Source organism: Aulostomus chinensis, chromosome 11, assembly GCF_037954235.1.
Source record: "Aulostomus chinensis isolate RoL2024-O1b breed Wild chromosome 11, RoL_Achi_v1.0, whole genome shotgun sequence".
NCBI lineage: Eukaryota > Metazoa > Chordata > Actinopteri > Syngnathiformes > Aulostomidae > Aulostomus > Aulostomus chinensis.
In genome coordinates, this window is record NC_141330.1 from 24,798,486 (window position 1) to 24,816,313 (window position 17,828).

Sequence of the window (17,828 nt, forward strand, 5' to 3'; positions counted from 1 at the left end):
CAGGCACCAGATGTTTTTTATTTCTCTTTCCCTCATTGCAACAAGGACATAAGAAGGATTCACAAACACGAGCAGAAGTAATAAGATATTGGAGCTTTCTTTGTGGATAATGGCGTAATATTGTATGGAAAATTCACCAGAAACATGTGATACAGATTCTTAGAGCTCTTACAGCTTTGTCGCCAGTTATGTGAAACATCTTTACCACTTACTAATTTATGAACATTTAGATTTTTTACAATTGTAATTCAAAACAAGTCAAATATTAAAAAAGAGAAGGAAATCCATTCTTGTTCGGATTCATACTGAAATGAAATATCAGTAATGACAGTAACCATGAGATTTCAAATGGAATTCTGTTGACCAATGAATTACAAATATATGACATTTAGACGAGTGATACCAGGTACTGCAGTTTTTACCCAACAAACCGTCCTCTAGCCAGAAGTTCAAATTGATGGATATCTTTCCAGCTTCACAGAACTGTGGGTAACAGACTACATGAGTTAAGCTAGCAAGGAGTATTTAATTTCTATTTTACTTGATTTTTTTAATTTTTATTTTTTTAAACAATTATAGCATATATTGCTCATCAAAAGCAATATACATGGACCCACTTGTTCATTTGGCTTGACGTTTTCTTTTAAAGTAATAGTAATAGATTTGCTCATAAATCTTACAAGTGCAGTCTTGAAAATGCTGCTCTCAAACCAGTTTTGTTTGATTGCATCATAAAAAAAGAATGACCTGTGTTTGAGTATGTGAAGCTTTTCGAATGGCAAAAAAATATGTGTTGAACTGCAGGCAAAGGATTTTAATTTGCAACTGAAACCAGATTATTTGCAAACAAAAGTTTGAACTGTCATCTTACCATTAAAAAAAAAGATTGTTGTGTGGGATTGCCCTAAAAAGGACTTTGTTTGATTGCACAATAAAGACACAAATTTGTGTCCATTGTATATTTAAGAGAAACACTTTGAATATGATGACACCCTGTGGTTGAAAATGGAACTGAATTCTGTCCTTTGGAGGAAGGACTTGCGCAGGCTGCTTGCAGGAACTGTGGAGGTTCTCACAAGAAGAAGATTGAAATGCTCTGCAAAAGTACAATCCAGGTTTGGGTTTATTGCACAACACATATATTTGTACATTAAATCACAATAAAATGAAAGGCACTAAATACTGTTATCTATATATCTATATCTATATCTATATCTATCTATCTATCTATCTATCTATCTATCTATCTATCTATCTATCTATCTATCTATCTCTATATATATATATATATATATATTTGTCTTTATTCATTAATAACTGTAGTATGCCCTCAGATGTACCCAGTTCTGGACCACGAGATTTTCAGTGCTTCAGACATACATCAAGCTACTGTCCATCTAGTATAGACACATAGAGTGCGTCATGGCTGAGTAGGTGATTCTAGCTGAGGCTGGTCAGAGGTCAGGGTCCTCTCTGGCTGAGCTTGGTTCTTGTATAGCTGAGCGCCAGAGGAATATGTTAGAGGAGTATTATAGTCTGGAGAATCACTTAGGAGATGAACAATGAGTCCAATTGCATCCCCTTTGGTTGAAAATTACTTCCATTGACCCTTTTACATTAATTTAATTAATTTGGTCCTCTATGTCAACAGGAACTGAAATGCAGAAGTTTAGGCTTCTTCTCTACGTGCTCTCGCGACTGATGCGTGATGTCTTCGCCACAGCATCACTGAACTTGATGGTTTGTTGCAAGACGCCTGTTAATTGCTCCCACTGCAGCCACGAATGCCTTTACATTTCGTGGACTCTGACAGATTTATTCCTGACATGTGAGGTTAGAATGATGAAAATACTTGTTAAAGTAGTACTTCTGTCAGCTTCTTTTCCCACCTTTTCCTTTGTTGTGGTGCAGTTAACCCTGCAATAACACCAATTTAAACTAAATTTGTTTGAAAGAATGGACAAGGGGTGGAACTGCTAGGTTTCATGTTCCAGGTACAGAGAAAACATCAGTTTCAAGACAGGGACAAACTGCATGTATTTCTGTCAACATTTGAACATTTTATGATAAAGTTTTGTCCAATATATGCTGTATACTGTATGTATGTTGAACCTTTAATGGATAAGCAGTATAGACAATGGGGGGATGGGCAGCATGGCAACCGTAGGGCGGTTGGTTCGATCCTCACTTCCCCCGGTGACCATGTCCAAGTATCCTTTAGCGATACTGAACGCCTAATTGCACCTGATGGCCCTGCGATGGACTGGTAGAACCTGGCCTTTCACCCAGTGTTAGCTGGGATAGGCTCCAGCCCCCCATGGCCCTTAACAGATCAGTGATATAGAAAATAGATGGATGGATGGATGGATGAATGGATGGATGGATGGATGGATGGATGTTGAAGTTTCCTGTGTTGTATCCTCTTTGGCTGCTCTGCACATCTGATCTAATTTGTCTCAAGGTGAAAAAGATCCCATGACATTGTTTCAGGCCTTTACCAAGCAGCATGGCAAGTAAAACTGAAATCAAGGAAGCAAGAAAAATATGAGTGAAGAAAAAGGCTGAGTGTTGCAGTGGGTCAGGCTACAGCAATGGAGTGTAGAATCAGGCGCTCTTCAAGGATGCGGTCAACAATTGTCGAGCAATAGAGAGGAAACGGTCCATGATTTAAAAGAGGAGGTTTTTTTCTATACTCAGAGTACTTCAGACCATTTTCCTGTCTATTGCTCTAGAAAAATATGAATCTTTTATTCACTAGATAAAATAAAAGGTAATTTTCCTATATTTTCTTGTGATAATTGACATTTTGTCTTTCATTTGACATAGAATACACAGATTTGTATAAGATGACAAATGTCGAAACAAGTAAATAATGACATGATGAGGCTGATGAGAGTTTGTCTCATATATAATCACAACAGTGAATCTTGTTCCATCCATCCATCCATTTTCTACCACTTATCCTGTAAAGGGTCGGGGGGGGGGTGGAGCCTATCCCAGCAGCCATCAGGTGAGAGGCGGGGTTCCCCCTGGACAGGTCACCTGTCCATCACAGGGCCAACACATAGAGACAGACAACCATTGGCTCTCCCAGCCACGCCTACGGTCAATTTAGAGTCTGGATTAACCTGGTCCCCTCTTGATGTCTTTGGACTGTGGAGGAAGCTGGAGTACCAGAGAGAACCCTGCAGGAACAGGGAGAACATGGAGACTCACACAGAAAGATCCGGTGCCCGAGCAGAGGTTCAAACCCGGAACCTTCTTGCTGTGAGGTGACAGTGCTAAACACTACACCACCTGCATGTCTTCTTGTTATCCAGAAAATATGTTTCCGTTTATTTACACTGCATTATTTGCTCATTAATCCTATATTTGTTAATTATATAGAAACGAAAAAATACTGAGAAATGTCTATTTAAAAAGTAAGGACTACAATAAAAGAAACAATGCAAAATATTACCAAAATGAAGATGGTATCAATACATTTATCATTTAAAATAAACACTAACAATGGGGGAACCATATTTATAAACTGATCATCCATGTCATCATTATTATATCTATTTGCTTTCCTGATTAAACTAGATCATGTGGGGTTGAACCTTCTTCAGCTGTGACTTGTTGCCAAGTGGGATTTTATTCTGGAGTAAAAAATGAAATGTAGTTTTTATTTTTTTTTCTCCACTGAATTATGGATTATTTCCCTAAGTGCTTTTGTGTCTGATTAATATCATGTGGATAATTAATGAATTGTATACACTGTGTGTGCGTGTGTCATACATTTTCAGTCAAGTACTGTCCTGAAGTACAAAGTTGAAGTATTTCTGCTCAAGTATTTCTATGGGACTTACTACTTTTACACACTTATCTCAAAAGGAAATATTGGACTTCTGTATACCAAAAAATTAATTTGTGGTCCACAACATTCATGTGAATCCATCAATCACTACTCATTTGCAAAAAAAAAAAAAAATTGAAATGCATAGAAATCATGGGAAAACCTGATGATGATGATGATGAAATCTATCTATCCATCTGTCAATCTATATTTATATATACAACATGCAACATACGCACATATACATATCTGTGTGTTATGCATACACACAAACACACACAATGTCTACAGACACTATTCTGATTATTATGATGACTAATTTTTGAGTGTGTGCACCAGCTGTACTTGTCACTAAGGCAAAGACACTTCAGGTTTGGTTATCAAACAGAGATTTTACTCCACGTGCCACCACCGACAGTAAATAAATAGCTCCATTTCCCCTAAAGGCCTTTAGGTCTATAGGTACCCGGATGCTTCAACCTCTCGTCCGTAAAATAAATGAAATCCGCACCTTTCCACTGACATCACATCATACTACTGTCCCGTCAGCCAGCTGTCCAATCAGCGGCTGGGAGGCGGGTCGATAGTTCTGTATTTGACCAATCAGCGGATAGCGTGAGCTCTGTCCACCGGCACGTCCCTCCTGATTGGAGGATTGAGCAGTGGAGGAGGAAGGATGCGAACCCAGCCAATCCAAAGTCCCCCGGTGCCTCTGTCGTTACCATGCAATATTCAGCATCACTGTCCGCTAATAAAGTATTTATCATCGGTTATAACAGTCACATTTTGCCGTGGGTGGGTCAACCTGTGGCAGAGAAACAAAATCAAAAAGAAGAATTAATTTGTGAATTTTTACATTTACTAGTTATCTCTGTCAATTTGACCTCTGCCCCCCTCCCCATTTTTTTTTTTTAATTCTAAAAGATGTGGACTTTCCTGGGAATAGCAAGCTTCACGTACTTCTACAAAAAGTCCAACACAGTCTTGAGCTACGTTCCAAGAGAGCTTGTGGTGGCCGCAGCCGTGTGTCTCACAGCCGGGCTGTTGCTGCTCTCAGGTGTCAGGTTTTTCCAGAAGTCCAGAGACTCTCAGGTGTTCAACTGGTCTCTTTTACCTGTAATCAAGTATTTCATCCCTCACACGCCAACACAGACGAGCGAGACAGAGGAGAACAGCGGTAGACAGGTAAGACCTCGCACCTGCGGCTCAGGCTGTGATTGTCCTGACAAGTTTGTCTGCATCCAGTGATCAAGTTGACTTTAGCGTTAAAGACAAATCTCTAGTCTATCATATATTTAAATGCAAGTACACATTAAAATACTCTTGAATTAGTTTTGACTTTTCAATCATTTCGTTTTTAAGTTTTTAATGATATGTGGTGTTGTAAGCACGATTAAGTGGTGACAGAATGGCTCTCATAGGGCACCATTATGGAGTTAGTTATCTAAATGCTGACGTTTTGAGAAATAATTACCACAAAGATCCCAGAGAGCCACAACTGAACCTCAGCAAGTTGTCCCCACTTTGATGTTAAACTGCCTTCATTTTCGTGGGAGACATGGATGTGTTATTAAATTGCTGTCGATCTGTCACATTTGATCTCAGTAAAATGGCTCTCGTGCTTCACCATGTCCAGAAAGTGCTCTGCTGAATTGAGCTGTTGACAGAAATGTGGTCAGAATGATCCAGATTTGTGAATCCTGTGTTTTGTCATCCAGGATCAGATGCGCAATCTTAATTAGTGCAGTTATGTCAAATTAACAGTGAATTTGATCATGAAATTCACTGCAAAACCTGGATAACCAGGTACCCTTAATGGGACTCCATGTCACAGTGAAGCTGATCTCTAACATGCATGCGGTCTGCTGAAGTGGTTTTATTTGAGAAGAGAGCAAACAGCACAGTACAGGACCTGTGTGACACAGTCAGACCATTAAAGAACCCCCCACAGGCAAAAAAAACGTTTGTGGTCTTGTTCCCTCACTTGAATGTTGGAGCTTCACTGTACACAATCATGCTGGTTGTCACATTCATAGGTGACAGTGTCGGTTTCCGTGAAGCTGCCGTGAAGAACCCAGCCCCCAAGTGTGGTTTGCGACATTCCAAAAGTTTAAAAGCTGGTCCTGGTTCGACATTCAGCAAACACAATGACAAATCCTCCATCCAGCAGCTGAACGTGTGAAATGAACAATATTTGTATGTAACATGTAATCTGGGAGGGAGAGGCGTTATGAGGATTTTGATGTGAATTATTGTTGTTTTCCTGCACAAAAAAAATCACATACATGTCATATTATTTATCGAGTTTCATTTTCATACTTAATAGATGTGCAGACGGTATCTTTACATGAAAAACGTGTTCATTCCTTTTTCTGAGTAGTTGGATGGGCACAGCTACTGAAGCGGGGGAGCTGTGCCGAAACACAAAACTACTCGTGTCACAAAGTGATTACATTAAAAAATGTTTGATTTAGTTTGGATTTGCCTCCAGTGTGACGACTGCATCACATATTCAAGGGTATCCCACATGCTAGTCGCCGTGCGAGCATCCGTGGAACCTCACAGGGGTACTTTGACCCCTGTTACATAAATATAGAGATCAGACTGCTCTGCCCGTAGATGATGAGTGTTTCTTTCTGATTTGCTTCTATACTCTCAGAGTCGGAGATCAAGGAAAAGGGTGGATTCAGGGTCAATCTCCGTCGGTGGCTCCACTCGGGTCCCTGAGCCAACTGCAGAGCCAGATGTGGTGATAGTTGGGGCCGGGGTCTTGGGCTCAGCCATGGCAGCTGTGCTGGCGCGGGATGGCAGGAGGGTGACGGTGGTGGAGAGGGACCTGAAGGAGCCTGACAGGATAGTGGGGGAGCTGCTGCAGCCTGGAGGCTACAGAGCCCTCCGAGAGCTGGGCCTGGAAGGTCAGTGGCTCAACCCTCATGACCTCCTCAAAGAGATCCCACAGGTTAAAGGACCTGCAAACTTTTTCTCCACCAGCCAGTCTGCGTGAGGATATGACTGTTATACCTGAGAGATTATCTATTTCCTGTGCTTTGGTTGTCTGACTGGTTTGAAATAGGTCTGACATGTACCATTTTGTCGTCAGTGATTGGCCGTAGGCACACTTCCTTACACTCCCTACTCTTACTTCCTGCATCATGTGCTTCCCTCCATTTTTATCAGATCGCTTGTGTCTCATCAGTAATCTGTCCTTGCACGCCAGCCTCCCCTTAAATGCAGAGGTCTGCTTTGGTAGAACTCAAGTTCCGCATGCTTCTGTGTTTGGGTCCGCCAAAAACCATCAATGACATCATCGATTAATGCAGACGTTCTCCAAACTTCACATCCGGGTATTGAACGTTGCTATAGTTTCTTCTTCAATGCTTCCACTAAGTAATTCCAATGAAGTCCAGTACCATTTTCATATCTTCACAAAACATTTTGCTATATTAACATCCTTACAAATGACCGCCATGCTCAATGATTAAATGTTTTTTAACTAATTTTAAAGATGCCAGTTATTCCAGGTTCCATTTCCATCATCCATTTTCTACTCCTTATCCTGTTAGGGTCGCAGTGGGGGGGGGGGGCTGGAGCCTATTCTAGCAGCCTTCGAGTGAGAGGGTTCACCCTGGACGGGTCACCAGTCCATGGCAGGGCCAACACATAGAGACAGACAACCATTGGCTCTCACTGCCACGCCTACGGTCAATTTAGAGTCTGGATTAACCTGGTCCCCTCTTGATGTCTTTGGACTGTGGAGGAAGCTGGAGTACCAGAGAGAACCCAGCAGGAACAGGGAGAACATGGAGACTCACACAGAAAGATCCTGTGTCTGAGCCAAGGCTCGAACCTAGAACCTTCTTGCTGAGAGGCACCAGTGCTGACCACTGCTCCACCGTGCCGCCTTTATTTCAGGTTGATTTGGGGGAAACGTGTATCAACTTATGGAAAAAGAAATAGTTCAGACTTAAAAATATCCTCTTCCAGGTAGTTGGAGCAAGCTGATACTGTATATATGGATGAAGTCTTGTTTTACTTAATGAGTCATTGGAGTTAAATTTTGTAAAGTTTGAGGTTTGAGGTACAGTCAAAGAGTTTTAGCCAACATTGCACCCTATTATCGCCTCTCCTTTAACCCCTGACATGTCTGCTGTAACGGCTCTCATTGGCCCTCAGGTTCGGTGGAGGGTCTGGATGCCCACCTGGTGAACGGATATGTGATCCATGACCTGGACAGTGGGGCAGAGGTGGAGATCCCCTACCCTCTGGAGGAGAAGAGCGTTCAGTGTGGACGTGCTTTTCATCACGGTCGATTCATCATGGGCCTGAGGCGAGCTGCCCTGGCTGAGCCCAAGTGAGTGGAGTGGTGTCAGAGCGAGCTGACGTGTCGCCTGGCGAAGGGGATGTTTCCGACAGATGGATCACGGTATCTGTCAGAGGCCACGAGATGTTAATTATGTGACATCAATAATAATTTGTTGTTCTGGATCAGGAAGAAGTTGTCTGATTGAAATGAGAAGATGTATGCATTTGGCCAAATACAGGAAAAATTAAGAAACTTTAAAATACCAACAAATAAGGAGGATAAGAGGTTAAGATTACAGTCATGTCACAGTTCTCTTGTAGTCGCGGCTTAGAGTTGGACATACTAGACATGCAACTTCCGGCACACATACATGTACACATACATGTACTGAACACTGTGTGTTCTTTTAATCCGAGCACGCAGTGATGGTACAGATCTACAGATTAGATCATTCCAAGATGTATATATGGAATTAGACAATCTCTTAAAACTTCTACACATCGATACTACACATCTTTGTAGCCATGATTTACGTCACTGACATTAGGCTTCCATTTAGTGGCTGTCCTTTATTACGCGTGAATTCAGCAAACATATTTTTTTTTGTCAGAGAGACTACCATCATCATCCATATACAGTAATTTATCAATATATATTAGAGTGAGTTCATCTTTAATCATTGGCGATGAAATAAATATATCTTTCATTGAAAACACATAAATAATTTCTTTTTTTTAAACAATATATTTATATTCTTAGGTAATTCATTCATATATAATAAATAGTAAATGGACTCATTTTTATACAGAGCCTTTCCACCCTAGCAGCAATCGAAGCGATTTACAGTGTTGTCTCAGTCACCCGTTCACACACTCACACACTGATGGTGGGAGCTGCCATGCAAGGTGCCACCCTACTCATCAGAGCAATTGGGGGTTCAGTATCTTGTTCAAGGACACTTTGACATGGTCACTGGGTAAATTAAGGATAGAACCAGCGACCCTTCAGTTGCTAGACGGCCACTCTACCTCTGAGCCACGCCGCCCATAGTCAGTCTGACTCAGTTCCAACTTAGTATACTAAGTATAGGAAAATATTTGAGATTGTTTTAATACATTTTATCAGCAGAAATGTACCATGCAGAAAAGTTTAAGAGTCCAATATTTCCACTTTTTTTCTACCATCCATCCATTTTCTACCTCTTATCCTGTTCAGGGTCACGGGGGGTGGAGCCCATCCCAGCAGCCTTCGGGCGAGAGGTGGGGTTCACCCTGGACGGGTCACCAGTGGGACAGAAAATGGATGGAAGGAAATCATTACGGAAAGACAGAGGAATCAAAATCCTCTCTAAATCCTTATTACCTACAATGGAAGAAAAAAAAATCAAGAGGAATACATAAGAGTTATTTTAATGAAGAACAGATTCTCTGTCGTTGGATTCATGCAATTTTCCTTTAAGAATGTTTTGAAAATGTCCACAAATGATTCATAAATGTATTATTTATTTCCCTGATGAAGTGTTATAGGGCTTTGCTCAACAGGAAATATATTTCTAAATGTTCTAATTGTGCCCCCTAGTGTCACATTCATAGAAGGCACTGTGACCAGCCTGATGGAAGAGGATGGCTGTGTAACTGGAGTCCAGTACAAGGAGAAGACCAGCGGGGACGTCAAGGTGAGGGGCAGAGGAGGGAACCCAACAATCCACCCTGCCTGATATCTATTGGATCAAGAAGTTTATGTGTGTGTGTGTGTGTGTGTGTGTGTGTGTGTGTGTGTGTGTGTGTGTGTGTGTGTGTGTGTGTTGTAGGAAGTCCATGCTGGCCTGACAGTGGTGGCTGATGGCTGCTTCTCCAGGTTCAGAAAGAGTCTGGTCTCTGGGAAAGCTCATGTCTCCTCTCACTTTGTTGGATGTCTGATGAAGGTGATGACGCTTTTTCTCGTTTGAGAAGGAGAGGCAAGGATCGACATTCACAATCATATCCTGCTATAATGCCAGCATGATAATCAGCTTAGGGTTTTGTGTAATACAGTATTTCAGAATTCTCACATATCGATGCAGAATAATCCTGTGAGGCTTCCTGGGAGAGTTGCCTAGAAGTGCCAAAGCACACACGTTCATTCCTCAACACGACGTAAGGCTACTTGTATGAAAAACACAGGACGTACGAATTCAACCTGTTCATTAATGTAAAAGTAACAAACGACAGGCTCCTGAATGTACTCAAACTCAAAACACAACAAACAAAAAAAATGGAATACTATATAATATATAAAACCAAATGTCCAATGTGTAGCGCATCTTCAAGGCAGCAAAAACAATCACCTTACGTCTACGTCTATTACAACATTTTTGTCTATCATGCATTAAAACTAAAATTAACAACCTATTTTAAATTGTAAGGAGTAGGAAGTAAAAATATTTGTGTTCAAGGTAAAGAAGCTGCTGGCAAATGTCCTGCGACTTAAATTGGCTTGGTTGCTGTTGTTCTCTCATTTGACATTTAAAATGGTAGAGGAAGTGCACAAATGTTACAAATGCTCCAGTCTGACGGCGAAATGGAGAGTCCTCAAATACTGACCTAGTCTTCTGCCCCCCCCCCCCCCAGGACTGCCCCCAGTTTAAAGCCAATTATGCAGAGCTGGTGCTGGCCAACCCGAGCCCCATCCTCATCTATCAGATCTCCTCCACACACACCAGGGTGCTCGTGGACATCAGGGGGGAAATGCCTCGCAACCTGCCTCAGTACCTGGCAGACAAGATCTACCCACAGCTGCCAGGTAAACAGGTTCTTCATCCTGTAAAAAAATCTGTGGTGCAACATGACCTTCACTGAGTGAAGGAAGTTTTCCCTGAGGAACACCTCCAGGGTTCCTCCTGTGCTTCTGCTGTTGTGAACAATCCTGGCGGTCCGGGTGAAGAACCGGACATTCCTGGTGCGTTTGGTTTTCTCCTATCAAAGCTGCAATATCAAAGCCACGCTAACGTGACTGAGTCACACTGATGGTGTACATTCAGACACCAAAGAAAAGGCCCAGCGTGCACCGCTGAGTTCCATGCACAGAGACAGTTGAGTGATCCAGCACCCCCCATCTCTCCTTCAGAACATTTAAAGGAAGCTTTCATGGAGGCTCTGCAGAACGATCGGGTTAGGTCCATGCCCGCCAGCTTCCTCCCCCCCTCCCCGGTCATCAAACCAGGTACTGAAGGCTACTGGCTGTAATGTTTGTGTGTGTGTGTATTACTGATATTATGTGGACATAAATCTGTTTGCACAATTACATTAATGGTTTCAGCATGGTCACTGAAACTATTAATACTTAAAGCTGATGCATTAGGGCATGTATGTTCTCTGAATTACAATTATGTTGAACTTTTATAACACACTGTAATGTACTGTATACACACACACACACACACACACAGAGTTTTGCCTAAAATAGACATGCAGCTGATATTGCAGCTGCTGAGGCTACAGGTTAGTAATCTGTTTACAAACTGAGACTGGAGGTAACGTCCAATTACTCAGCAGCATGACGTGTTTATTCATATGTGTGAGTGTTTGCCACTCAGCGGAGGAAAGAAAACAATTGGTTGACGTATTTGAGAGACTTAGCAATGTTGTGCGCAGGCGTGCTTCTCCTGGGCGACGCTTACAACATGAGGCACCCTCTGACGGGAGGAGGTATGAGCGTAGCTCTCAACGACGTCCGCATCTGGAGGGGCCTGCTCCAAAACATCCCCAACCTGAATGATGATGGGGCCATGCTGCAGGTGAGCACACACTCCGGAGCTTCTCATTGTCCTGACCACGACTCTCTAATGTCCCTAAACAAATGGAGTAGTGCCTGCAGGGGTGTGTGTTATAAAGCAGCTTGTGCATCACAATAAATAGTAGCTATATTTAGAGTCTCTACGGCATCACATGTCCTGTTTTCCCCTCTGCTGGTAGGTAAGACTGCAGACCAGTGTGCAACGTTCCACTCAGCTCTTTCCTTTCTTCTTCTCAATAGGCAAAGAAAAAATTCCACTGGGAACGCAAGTCATCACATTCTTTTGTGGTGAACGTGTTGGCCCAGGCTCTGTACGAGCTGTTTGCAGCCACAGACGGTGAGTCTCTGAATGACACGCAGGAATTATTACTAGTTTGCACTGAAGTCATTTCAAACTGATGATTGTCATTTTCTCATCACTTCTGTGTGACTGTTGTGTTTTGACAAGATTGTCTGCAAGAGCTGAGGAAAGCCTGCTTCCAGTACTTCAAGCTTGGAGGAGAGTGCATCGCGGGGCCCATCGGGCTCCTCTCAGTGTAAGCAGGAAAACTACTACTGTAAAAACGCTCCAGGATTTTAGAAGTGCCTGTTAATCCTACAGGATTGTGATGTTGGCTGGAAGTCATTGTGAACCTTCTCCTCCAGGTTGACACCCAAACCGATGACCCTTATTGGACACTTCTTTGCCGTGGCGCTTTATGCAATTTACTTCAACTTCAAGTCTGAGTCGTGGATCACCAAACATCGGGCTTTTTTCAAAAGTGGGGCCATCCTGTGCCGAGCCTGCTCAGTCATGTTTCCCCTCATCTACTCTGAACTCAAGTACCTAGTGTACTAAAAAGGGACGGACACACACACACACACACACACACACGTGCACTGACCAGAGGCTCGACTCCACATCTCTGACTAGCAGAACAAATCAGGCAAAGAACTGAACCCCCAGAGAGTGGTCAAATCCTGGCTTAAGACTGTAAAAGCCATTTTCTCTGAGGATTTTCCACAGCAGGACACCTGACGTTATTGTCTCCACGTCCTGCCTTCGTCCACTTGGACAGGCATAAATGCCCTTGTGTTGCCTTTTTTGCGCTCACCCACGTATGAGTGCAACATACAGCATACCACCCAACTACACAGAATATATACTGCATACACATGTACAGCAAACATACAGTACTGTGGAATTATTCCTGCCACATGCAATCACCGTGCAGAACATGATGGCTGGATTTGATGACAATGAATTTCTGCTGTATATTTACTTCTTGGGCTGAAAGGAATATGAGGATCCATTTGTAATGATGCTCTGGTTATGATACTGAAGCACTGATGTCACTCATGCAAAGTCCTTATCTTTTTTATTGTCAGCTTAATTTTTTTGAACAAAATGTCTTCACTTCATGTGTTCACACTGTTTCTACTATTGTCGCGAAAGGGAATTTTTTGGTAAAAGATTTTGATGCTTATTATTCTGAATCACTGAATGGTGACGGTGACAAGCTCATATCGTGGAATCTGTGTGAGAGGTACTGATTTATTATCAGGTGCTGTTAAACTAAAAAAAAAAAAAACATGAAGGGAAGATTTGTGGCTGTACTTGAGTATTGTCTTAACCCTCGAAGCCCTAAAGATCCCTTCGCTGTTTTGGAATGTCAGCAAAGAGCAGACGCAGCCATCTGCCTGGAGGAAACTCCAATCAGAGCTATGCTAGTGCCTGCACCACCAGGTGTGCCTGAGTGGCCTTTGATGGGCCTTAAATAAATCCTACAGAACATACAAGAGTTGTGTTGCAGTTCACTTGTTTCCCTGGTATAATCACACAATTATGTTCATTGATTTAACGTCTGGACCATAATTTCATATGAAGCAGTGAATCAGGCAGGACGGAAGTTTAGTTTAACCCTGCAGGACCAACACAAGCAAATAGGACCACTAGATGGCGCTAAATCACAGCCGGAGGACCTCCTGCTGCTCTGCTGGATCCCATGATGGGTCAGGAGTGTACGTTTTTGGAGTCTTGTGCTGCAGGTTTTTACGTAGTGATTAACATTAAAGGCTGATAAGACATAAAAAAAAACGTAAAAGCGGCAGGCAGTCAAAGAAGATTTCTAGGCTTGCCTGTAGAATTGAAGGACCTTTAGAGATTTGTTAGAAGGACTAAAAATCTAGGGCATGTCCACTTCCTGCAACATTTGACTGCAGTTAAACGTCACACAGACTCATTTGTTGTATTTGACTCATCAGAACTCCTTTTGAGATCACTGAGCAGTAGCTGGTCACCACCCGTGGGTTTGGATCACCGTATAAAATCAAGTTACACTTGAAATATTGTTATAGCAACCCGGTGCCATTCACTTGTGGGATGCATCAAATGTAGCATAAGTCACCAGGAAAACTTTTTTGGTGCAATTAACTGATACAAAATGATAAAGTACACAATAATCATGATTCAAAAGTGGCTTATACCTTTGCAACATTTAAATGAACAATGAAAAAAATGAAATTAATCTTCATTAGTCTTTTTTTTTTTTTACCATGAAAGCCTACGAGGATTCCTGAAGATGAGAAGGGCCCTGCAGTCCGTCCCTCACCCATGTCCAACTTTGATGATCACTTTCAGTTTCTCGATGGCCTCCTCAAAGGTGCAGTGGTGGTGCAAAAATAAAACTGGATGGAAGTGCAACCCACTGAGCAGCTGCAGGAGTTCTACGGGCCAGACTCCTGCTGGCTCCTGGTCCACCTAGCAAGTTGTGGATTCTGCAAAAACTGTTAATTTTCATGAAACGCAGGGGAGAGTGGAGCACAGGCCAGGGTCGCCTATTCAACATTTACATATTTGACATTGAAAATATATTTTAATTTTGGGGGGGGGAGTATACTATAAATACAGATTGCAGCACATTATAAAAACAACAAAAAGAAAACCCAAACCCAACCTTGCAGTTGTATTTGCAGAAGTGGCATCTATGACATTGTAGTTTGCATCCTGACTTGATTCTAGAAATGTCTTTTTAGAGGGGGGTGATCAGCATTGCTCTTGGTGCCCATGATTCTGAAACTGCTCGTTAATGCCACGTACTCATCGATATCACGCATTTCCTAAATCGGGTTGATTAAACACCAAAAATAAATAACTGAAGTGAAACATACAAAAGATGACAAATACAGGCATGGCCAAGGTTACAACAATTATTTCTGCTTTATTGTTATTTATACATCACTGATACATTGTATTTTGGTGAAATAATCGGAAGAATTATCCATATTATTCTTTGTGACTTTCCACAAGGACACAAATACTGGTGTGGAAGACCAGAAGGGGGGAAGAAGCTCCTTGTGGAGGGGGAGGGTTCTACACTGTACACGCTCCCATAATCTGCCTGTCACAGGTCAGTCTGCCTGCATACCTACCTGTCCTTCCTGTCCAGACAGCCACATGAGGAGATACCAGACAACCTTCATCCCCCCCCCTTCCAACCTTAGAGTAATCTGATTTTAGAAACACAGAGCATTAGGGCACACCCTTATTGATATTGGTAGCAGCAAGCCTTCTACTAACAGTTAACATCTTAAGGATCTAAACAAAAAAGTACTGTACAGCTACTGCTAAGAGAATCTAGGAGCCCAGCCTCGACGCTTTTACACCAGAGTAAAGTGCTAGAAGCAACCCACCAATCCACACTGTATCATATATATATATATATATATATATATATATATATATATATATATATATATATATATATATATATATATATATATATATATATATATATATATCAAGTAATCTACTATTTTACCATTAATTTACAGGGTAATATATATATATACATTATATTGTAACAGCTGAAATATCAGCACATATAGATCACTGTCACACTTAACAGCAATATATATGATTATATAAATCTCTATATATAACCATATATACCAATATATAATTGTCATATATGCATGTAAAACAGTTAAGTTAACCACGTCTCAGGCTTTTCAAATGATACCCCAGAAAAGCAATCCTGTATCAAGACGTAAAAGCTTTACAAGTTTCTCTCTTGAAAGAGCGACAAGGTAGCGGCAAAAGTGCCACGGCCTGCGGGTATTTGAGGTCACAGGACAGTTATTTGCATATTCCACAAATCTATTGCAACACGTTACTGTCTACAAACAGTACAGCCAGCATCCTGCGAGAGGAGCCGGTGTTAGCTGGACTCACACGTACACCCACTGAACAGAACGTTACGACGATGGGTGATCTGGTTATAGCTATGTGCTTTCAGATGGTGTGCTATGACAGTGAACAACAGGAGGACTACAATTCACAATACTCTATAGTTTAGCCTCAGAAGACAACCCAAAACTGGACTGTAAAAAACCCAAAACAAAAACGCCTCCCCCTCCAACAAATATTCTCTTATCTCTTGAGTTTAGTGTCATCGTATCCTGCTGCTGATGTGTTCTGTAAATCAGTGTTTGACTATTAATCACTAGATTTGGACACACCACTGTCGCCAAGTGTAGTGGAATGTGTTCAGCTTTAAACTTAGCTTGCCCCTCTCTCTCTCTCTGTCCCTCACTGGATCTGTCTTCATCAAGGCTGACATGTACAGTGAGTAACACCCTACTGAATGGACAAGGTTGAGTGCTGGGGACACCTTAAGGTTCTGTAGAAGTTCAGTAGGGCAGCTCTCGCTCGCTCTCTCTTGTCGCAGCAGTCCCAAACCCCAGGACATCTTCACCACCTCTCAGGAGAGAGGAGCTCCAATGTTCCTTTCCTTCTCTTGGCCTGATGGTCCTTTCATGTTTTGTTTTGAACCTTTCACATATTCCCTGCTCCCCTCTCTTAATCCTGCTAATACAACCACATCTTAGTCTTTCCGTTGTGATTCTCATTGCTTTACACACTCCCCCTACTCTGCAAAGACGCTGCACAAGGCTGTAACAAGATACACACAAAGGTAATTTTCCACAAAGAAAAAAAGCTCCGTAATAACTGCAGTAGTAACGCACAACAAGCATCCGATAGCTGGCTTCCGGCCTGGGGAGCCCTGGTGATGTGCAGTTAGGTTTGGGACATTGCCATTGTTCTAAGGAGGAGGACTCCTCGGTTTGCCCTTATGCAGGACTTGTTTTTCCCTCTGGTGCACTCTTTTGTTATTCAAAAGCCCAGATCTCTATGTCCTGCACATAGAAATCCTCCTTTTTTGACAGCATGGGGTTTCCAAATGTTTTACAAGAGTGACTTCTGCCGTGGTAAAGGTCTCCATCCAGCCACAGCCCAAACTCGCCACTGGAGGGGGAAAAAAAAAGTACTAAGATTTTTGAAAACCAAACCTACCTTGGCACTAATAAACAATGCAGACAATAAAATAAATAATACATAGTATCACACTTTTATCATCGGCTATCTTTAGATATCCCTTAAAAGCAAAGCTCCATCTGAAACTGTCAGAACACTGAGAACTTTCAACGATGAACACAAATAAAAACTACAAGAACTCACCTCCCTCCACCAAAAGCTAGAGAGTCCATATCTCCTTTGATGAAGAACATGTTGTCACCTGTCCATTTGAACACCTGTTGCAGACACAAAACTGAATATATCACAGGAGCTATTCCATGACTGTTGACATTAATGTTCTCGGCTCACTTCTGCTTAACCAGACAGCAGACCAAATGTGCGCTCGCCTCAGAGGCAGGATCCTGAACCAACACCTGACAATTCAGCCACAGCCACGGAGCCCCTGATGCAGGCGGAACCCAACACACTCATCTAGTTCTTGGTTGTTTTAAGACATACTGTGGAACTTGCTTTGATGGGATTGGTGCAATTCTTCTCCAGGTACAAGTTACTGTTTGTTCCAGGCAAAACTGCTCTAGTCAATGGGTTTCCATTCATCACAGCATCAATGGGTC

At 42.1% G+C, this 17,828-nt stretch overlaps 2 protein-coding genes across 7 annotated transcripts in view; one reads left to right on the top strand and one right to left on the bottom strand.

The window, feature by feature from the left end:
* The first annotated feature begins 4,558 nt into the window (after positions 1 to 4,558).
* Positions 4,559 to 13,679, top strand: sqlea (squalene epoxidase a). Its single transcript, XM_086217404.1, has 11 exons — positions 4,559 to 5,023; positions 6,498 to 6,753; positions 8,012 to 8,189; positions 9,720 to 9,816; positions 9,952 to 10,065; positions 10,751 to 10,922; positions 11,247 to 11,342; positions 11,774 to 11,916; positions 12,156 to 12,252; positions 12,364 to 12,451; positions 12,561 to 13,679. Exons 1-11 carry the CDS (start codon positions 4,763 to 4,765, stop codon positions 12,751 to 12,753), a joined length of 1,695 nt encoding a protein of 564 aa, XP_086073530.1. The 5' UTR covers positions 4,559 to 4,762; the 3' UTR covers positions 12,754 to 13,679.
* A 1,411-nt stretch (positions 13,680 to 15,090) lies between these two features.
* oxr1a (oxidation resistance 1a) overlaps positions 15,091 to 17,828 on the bottom strand; it is a 176,930-nt gene continuing 174,192 nt past the window's right edge. For all 6 annotated transcript variants that reach the window (XM_086219158.1, XM_086219155.1, XM_086219153.1 and 3 more), the window contains 2 exons: positions 17,416 to 17,489; positions 15,091 to 17,202 (listed from right to left, as the gene is read on the bottom strand). In XM_086219158.1, the coding sequence (XP_086075284.1) occupies positions 17,067 to 17,202; positions 17,416 to 17,489 (210 nt within the window). In that variant the 3' untranslated portion in view covers positions 15,091 to 17,066. The remainder of the gene's footprint in view (positions 17,203 to 17,415; positions 17,490 to 17,828) is intronic.

Excerpts from the sequence above, each read along its gene's own strand:
- sqlea (XM_086217404.1), top strand. The coding sequence starts at position 4,763 with ATGTGGACTTTCCTGGGAATAGCAAGCTTCACGTACTTCTACAAAAAG. Across the intron at positions 6,754-8,011 it reads CCGAGAGCTGGGCCTGGAAG|GTTCGGTGGAGGGTCTGGAT; the intron begins GTCAGTGGCTCA and ends ATTGGCCCTCAG. Across the intron at positions 10,066-10,750 it reads TTGTTGGATGTCTGATGAAG|GACTGCCCCCAGTTTAAAGC; the intron begins GTGATGACGCTT and ends CCCCCCCCCCAG.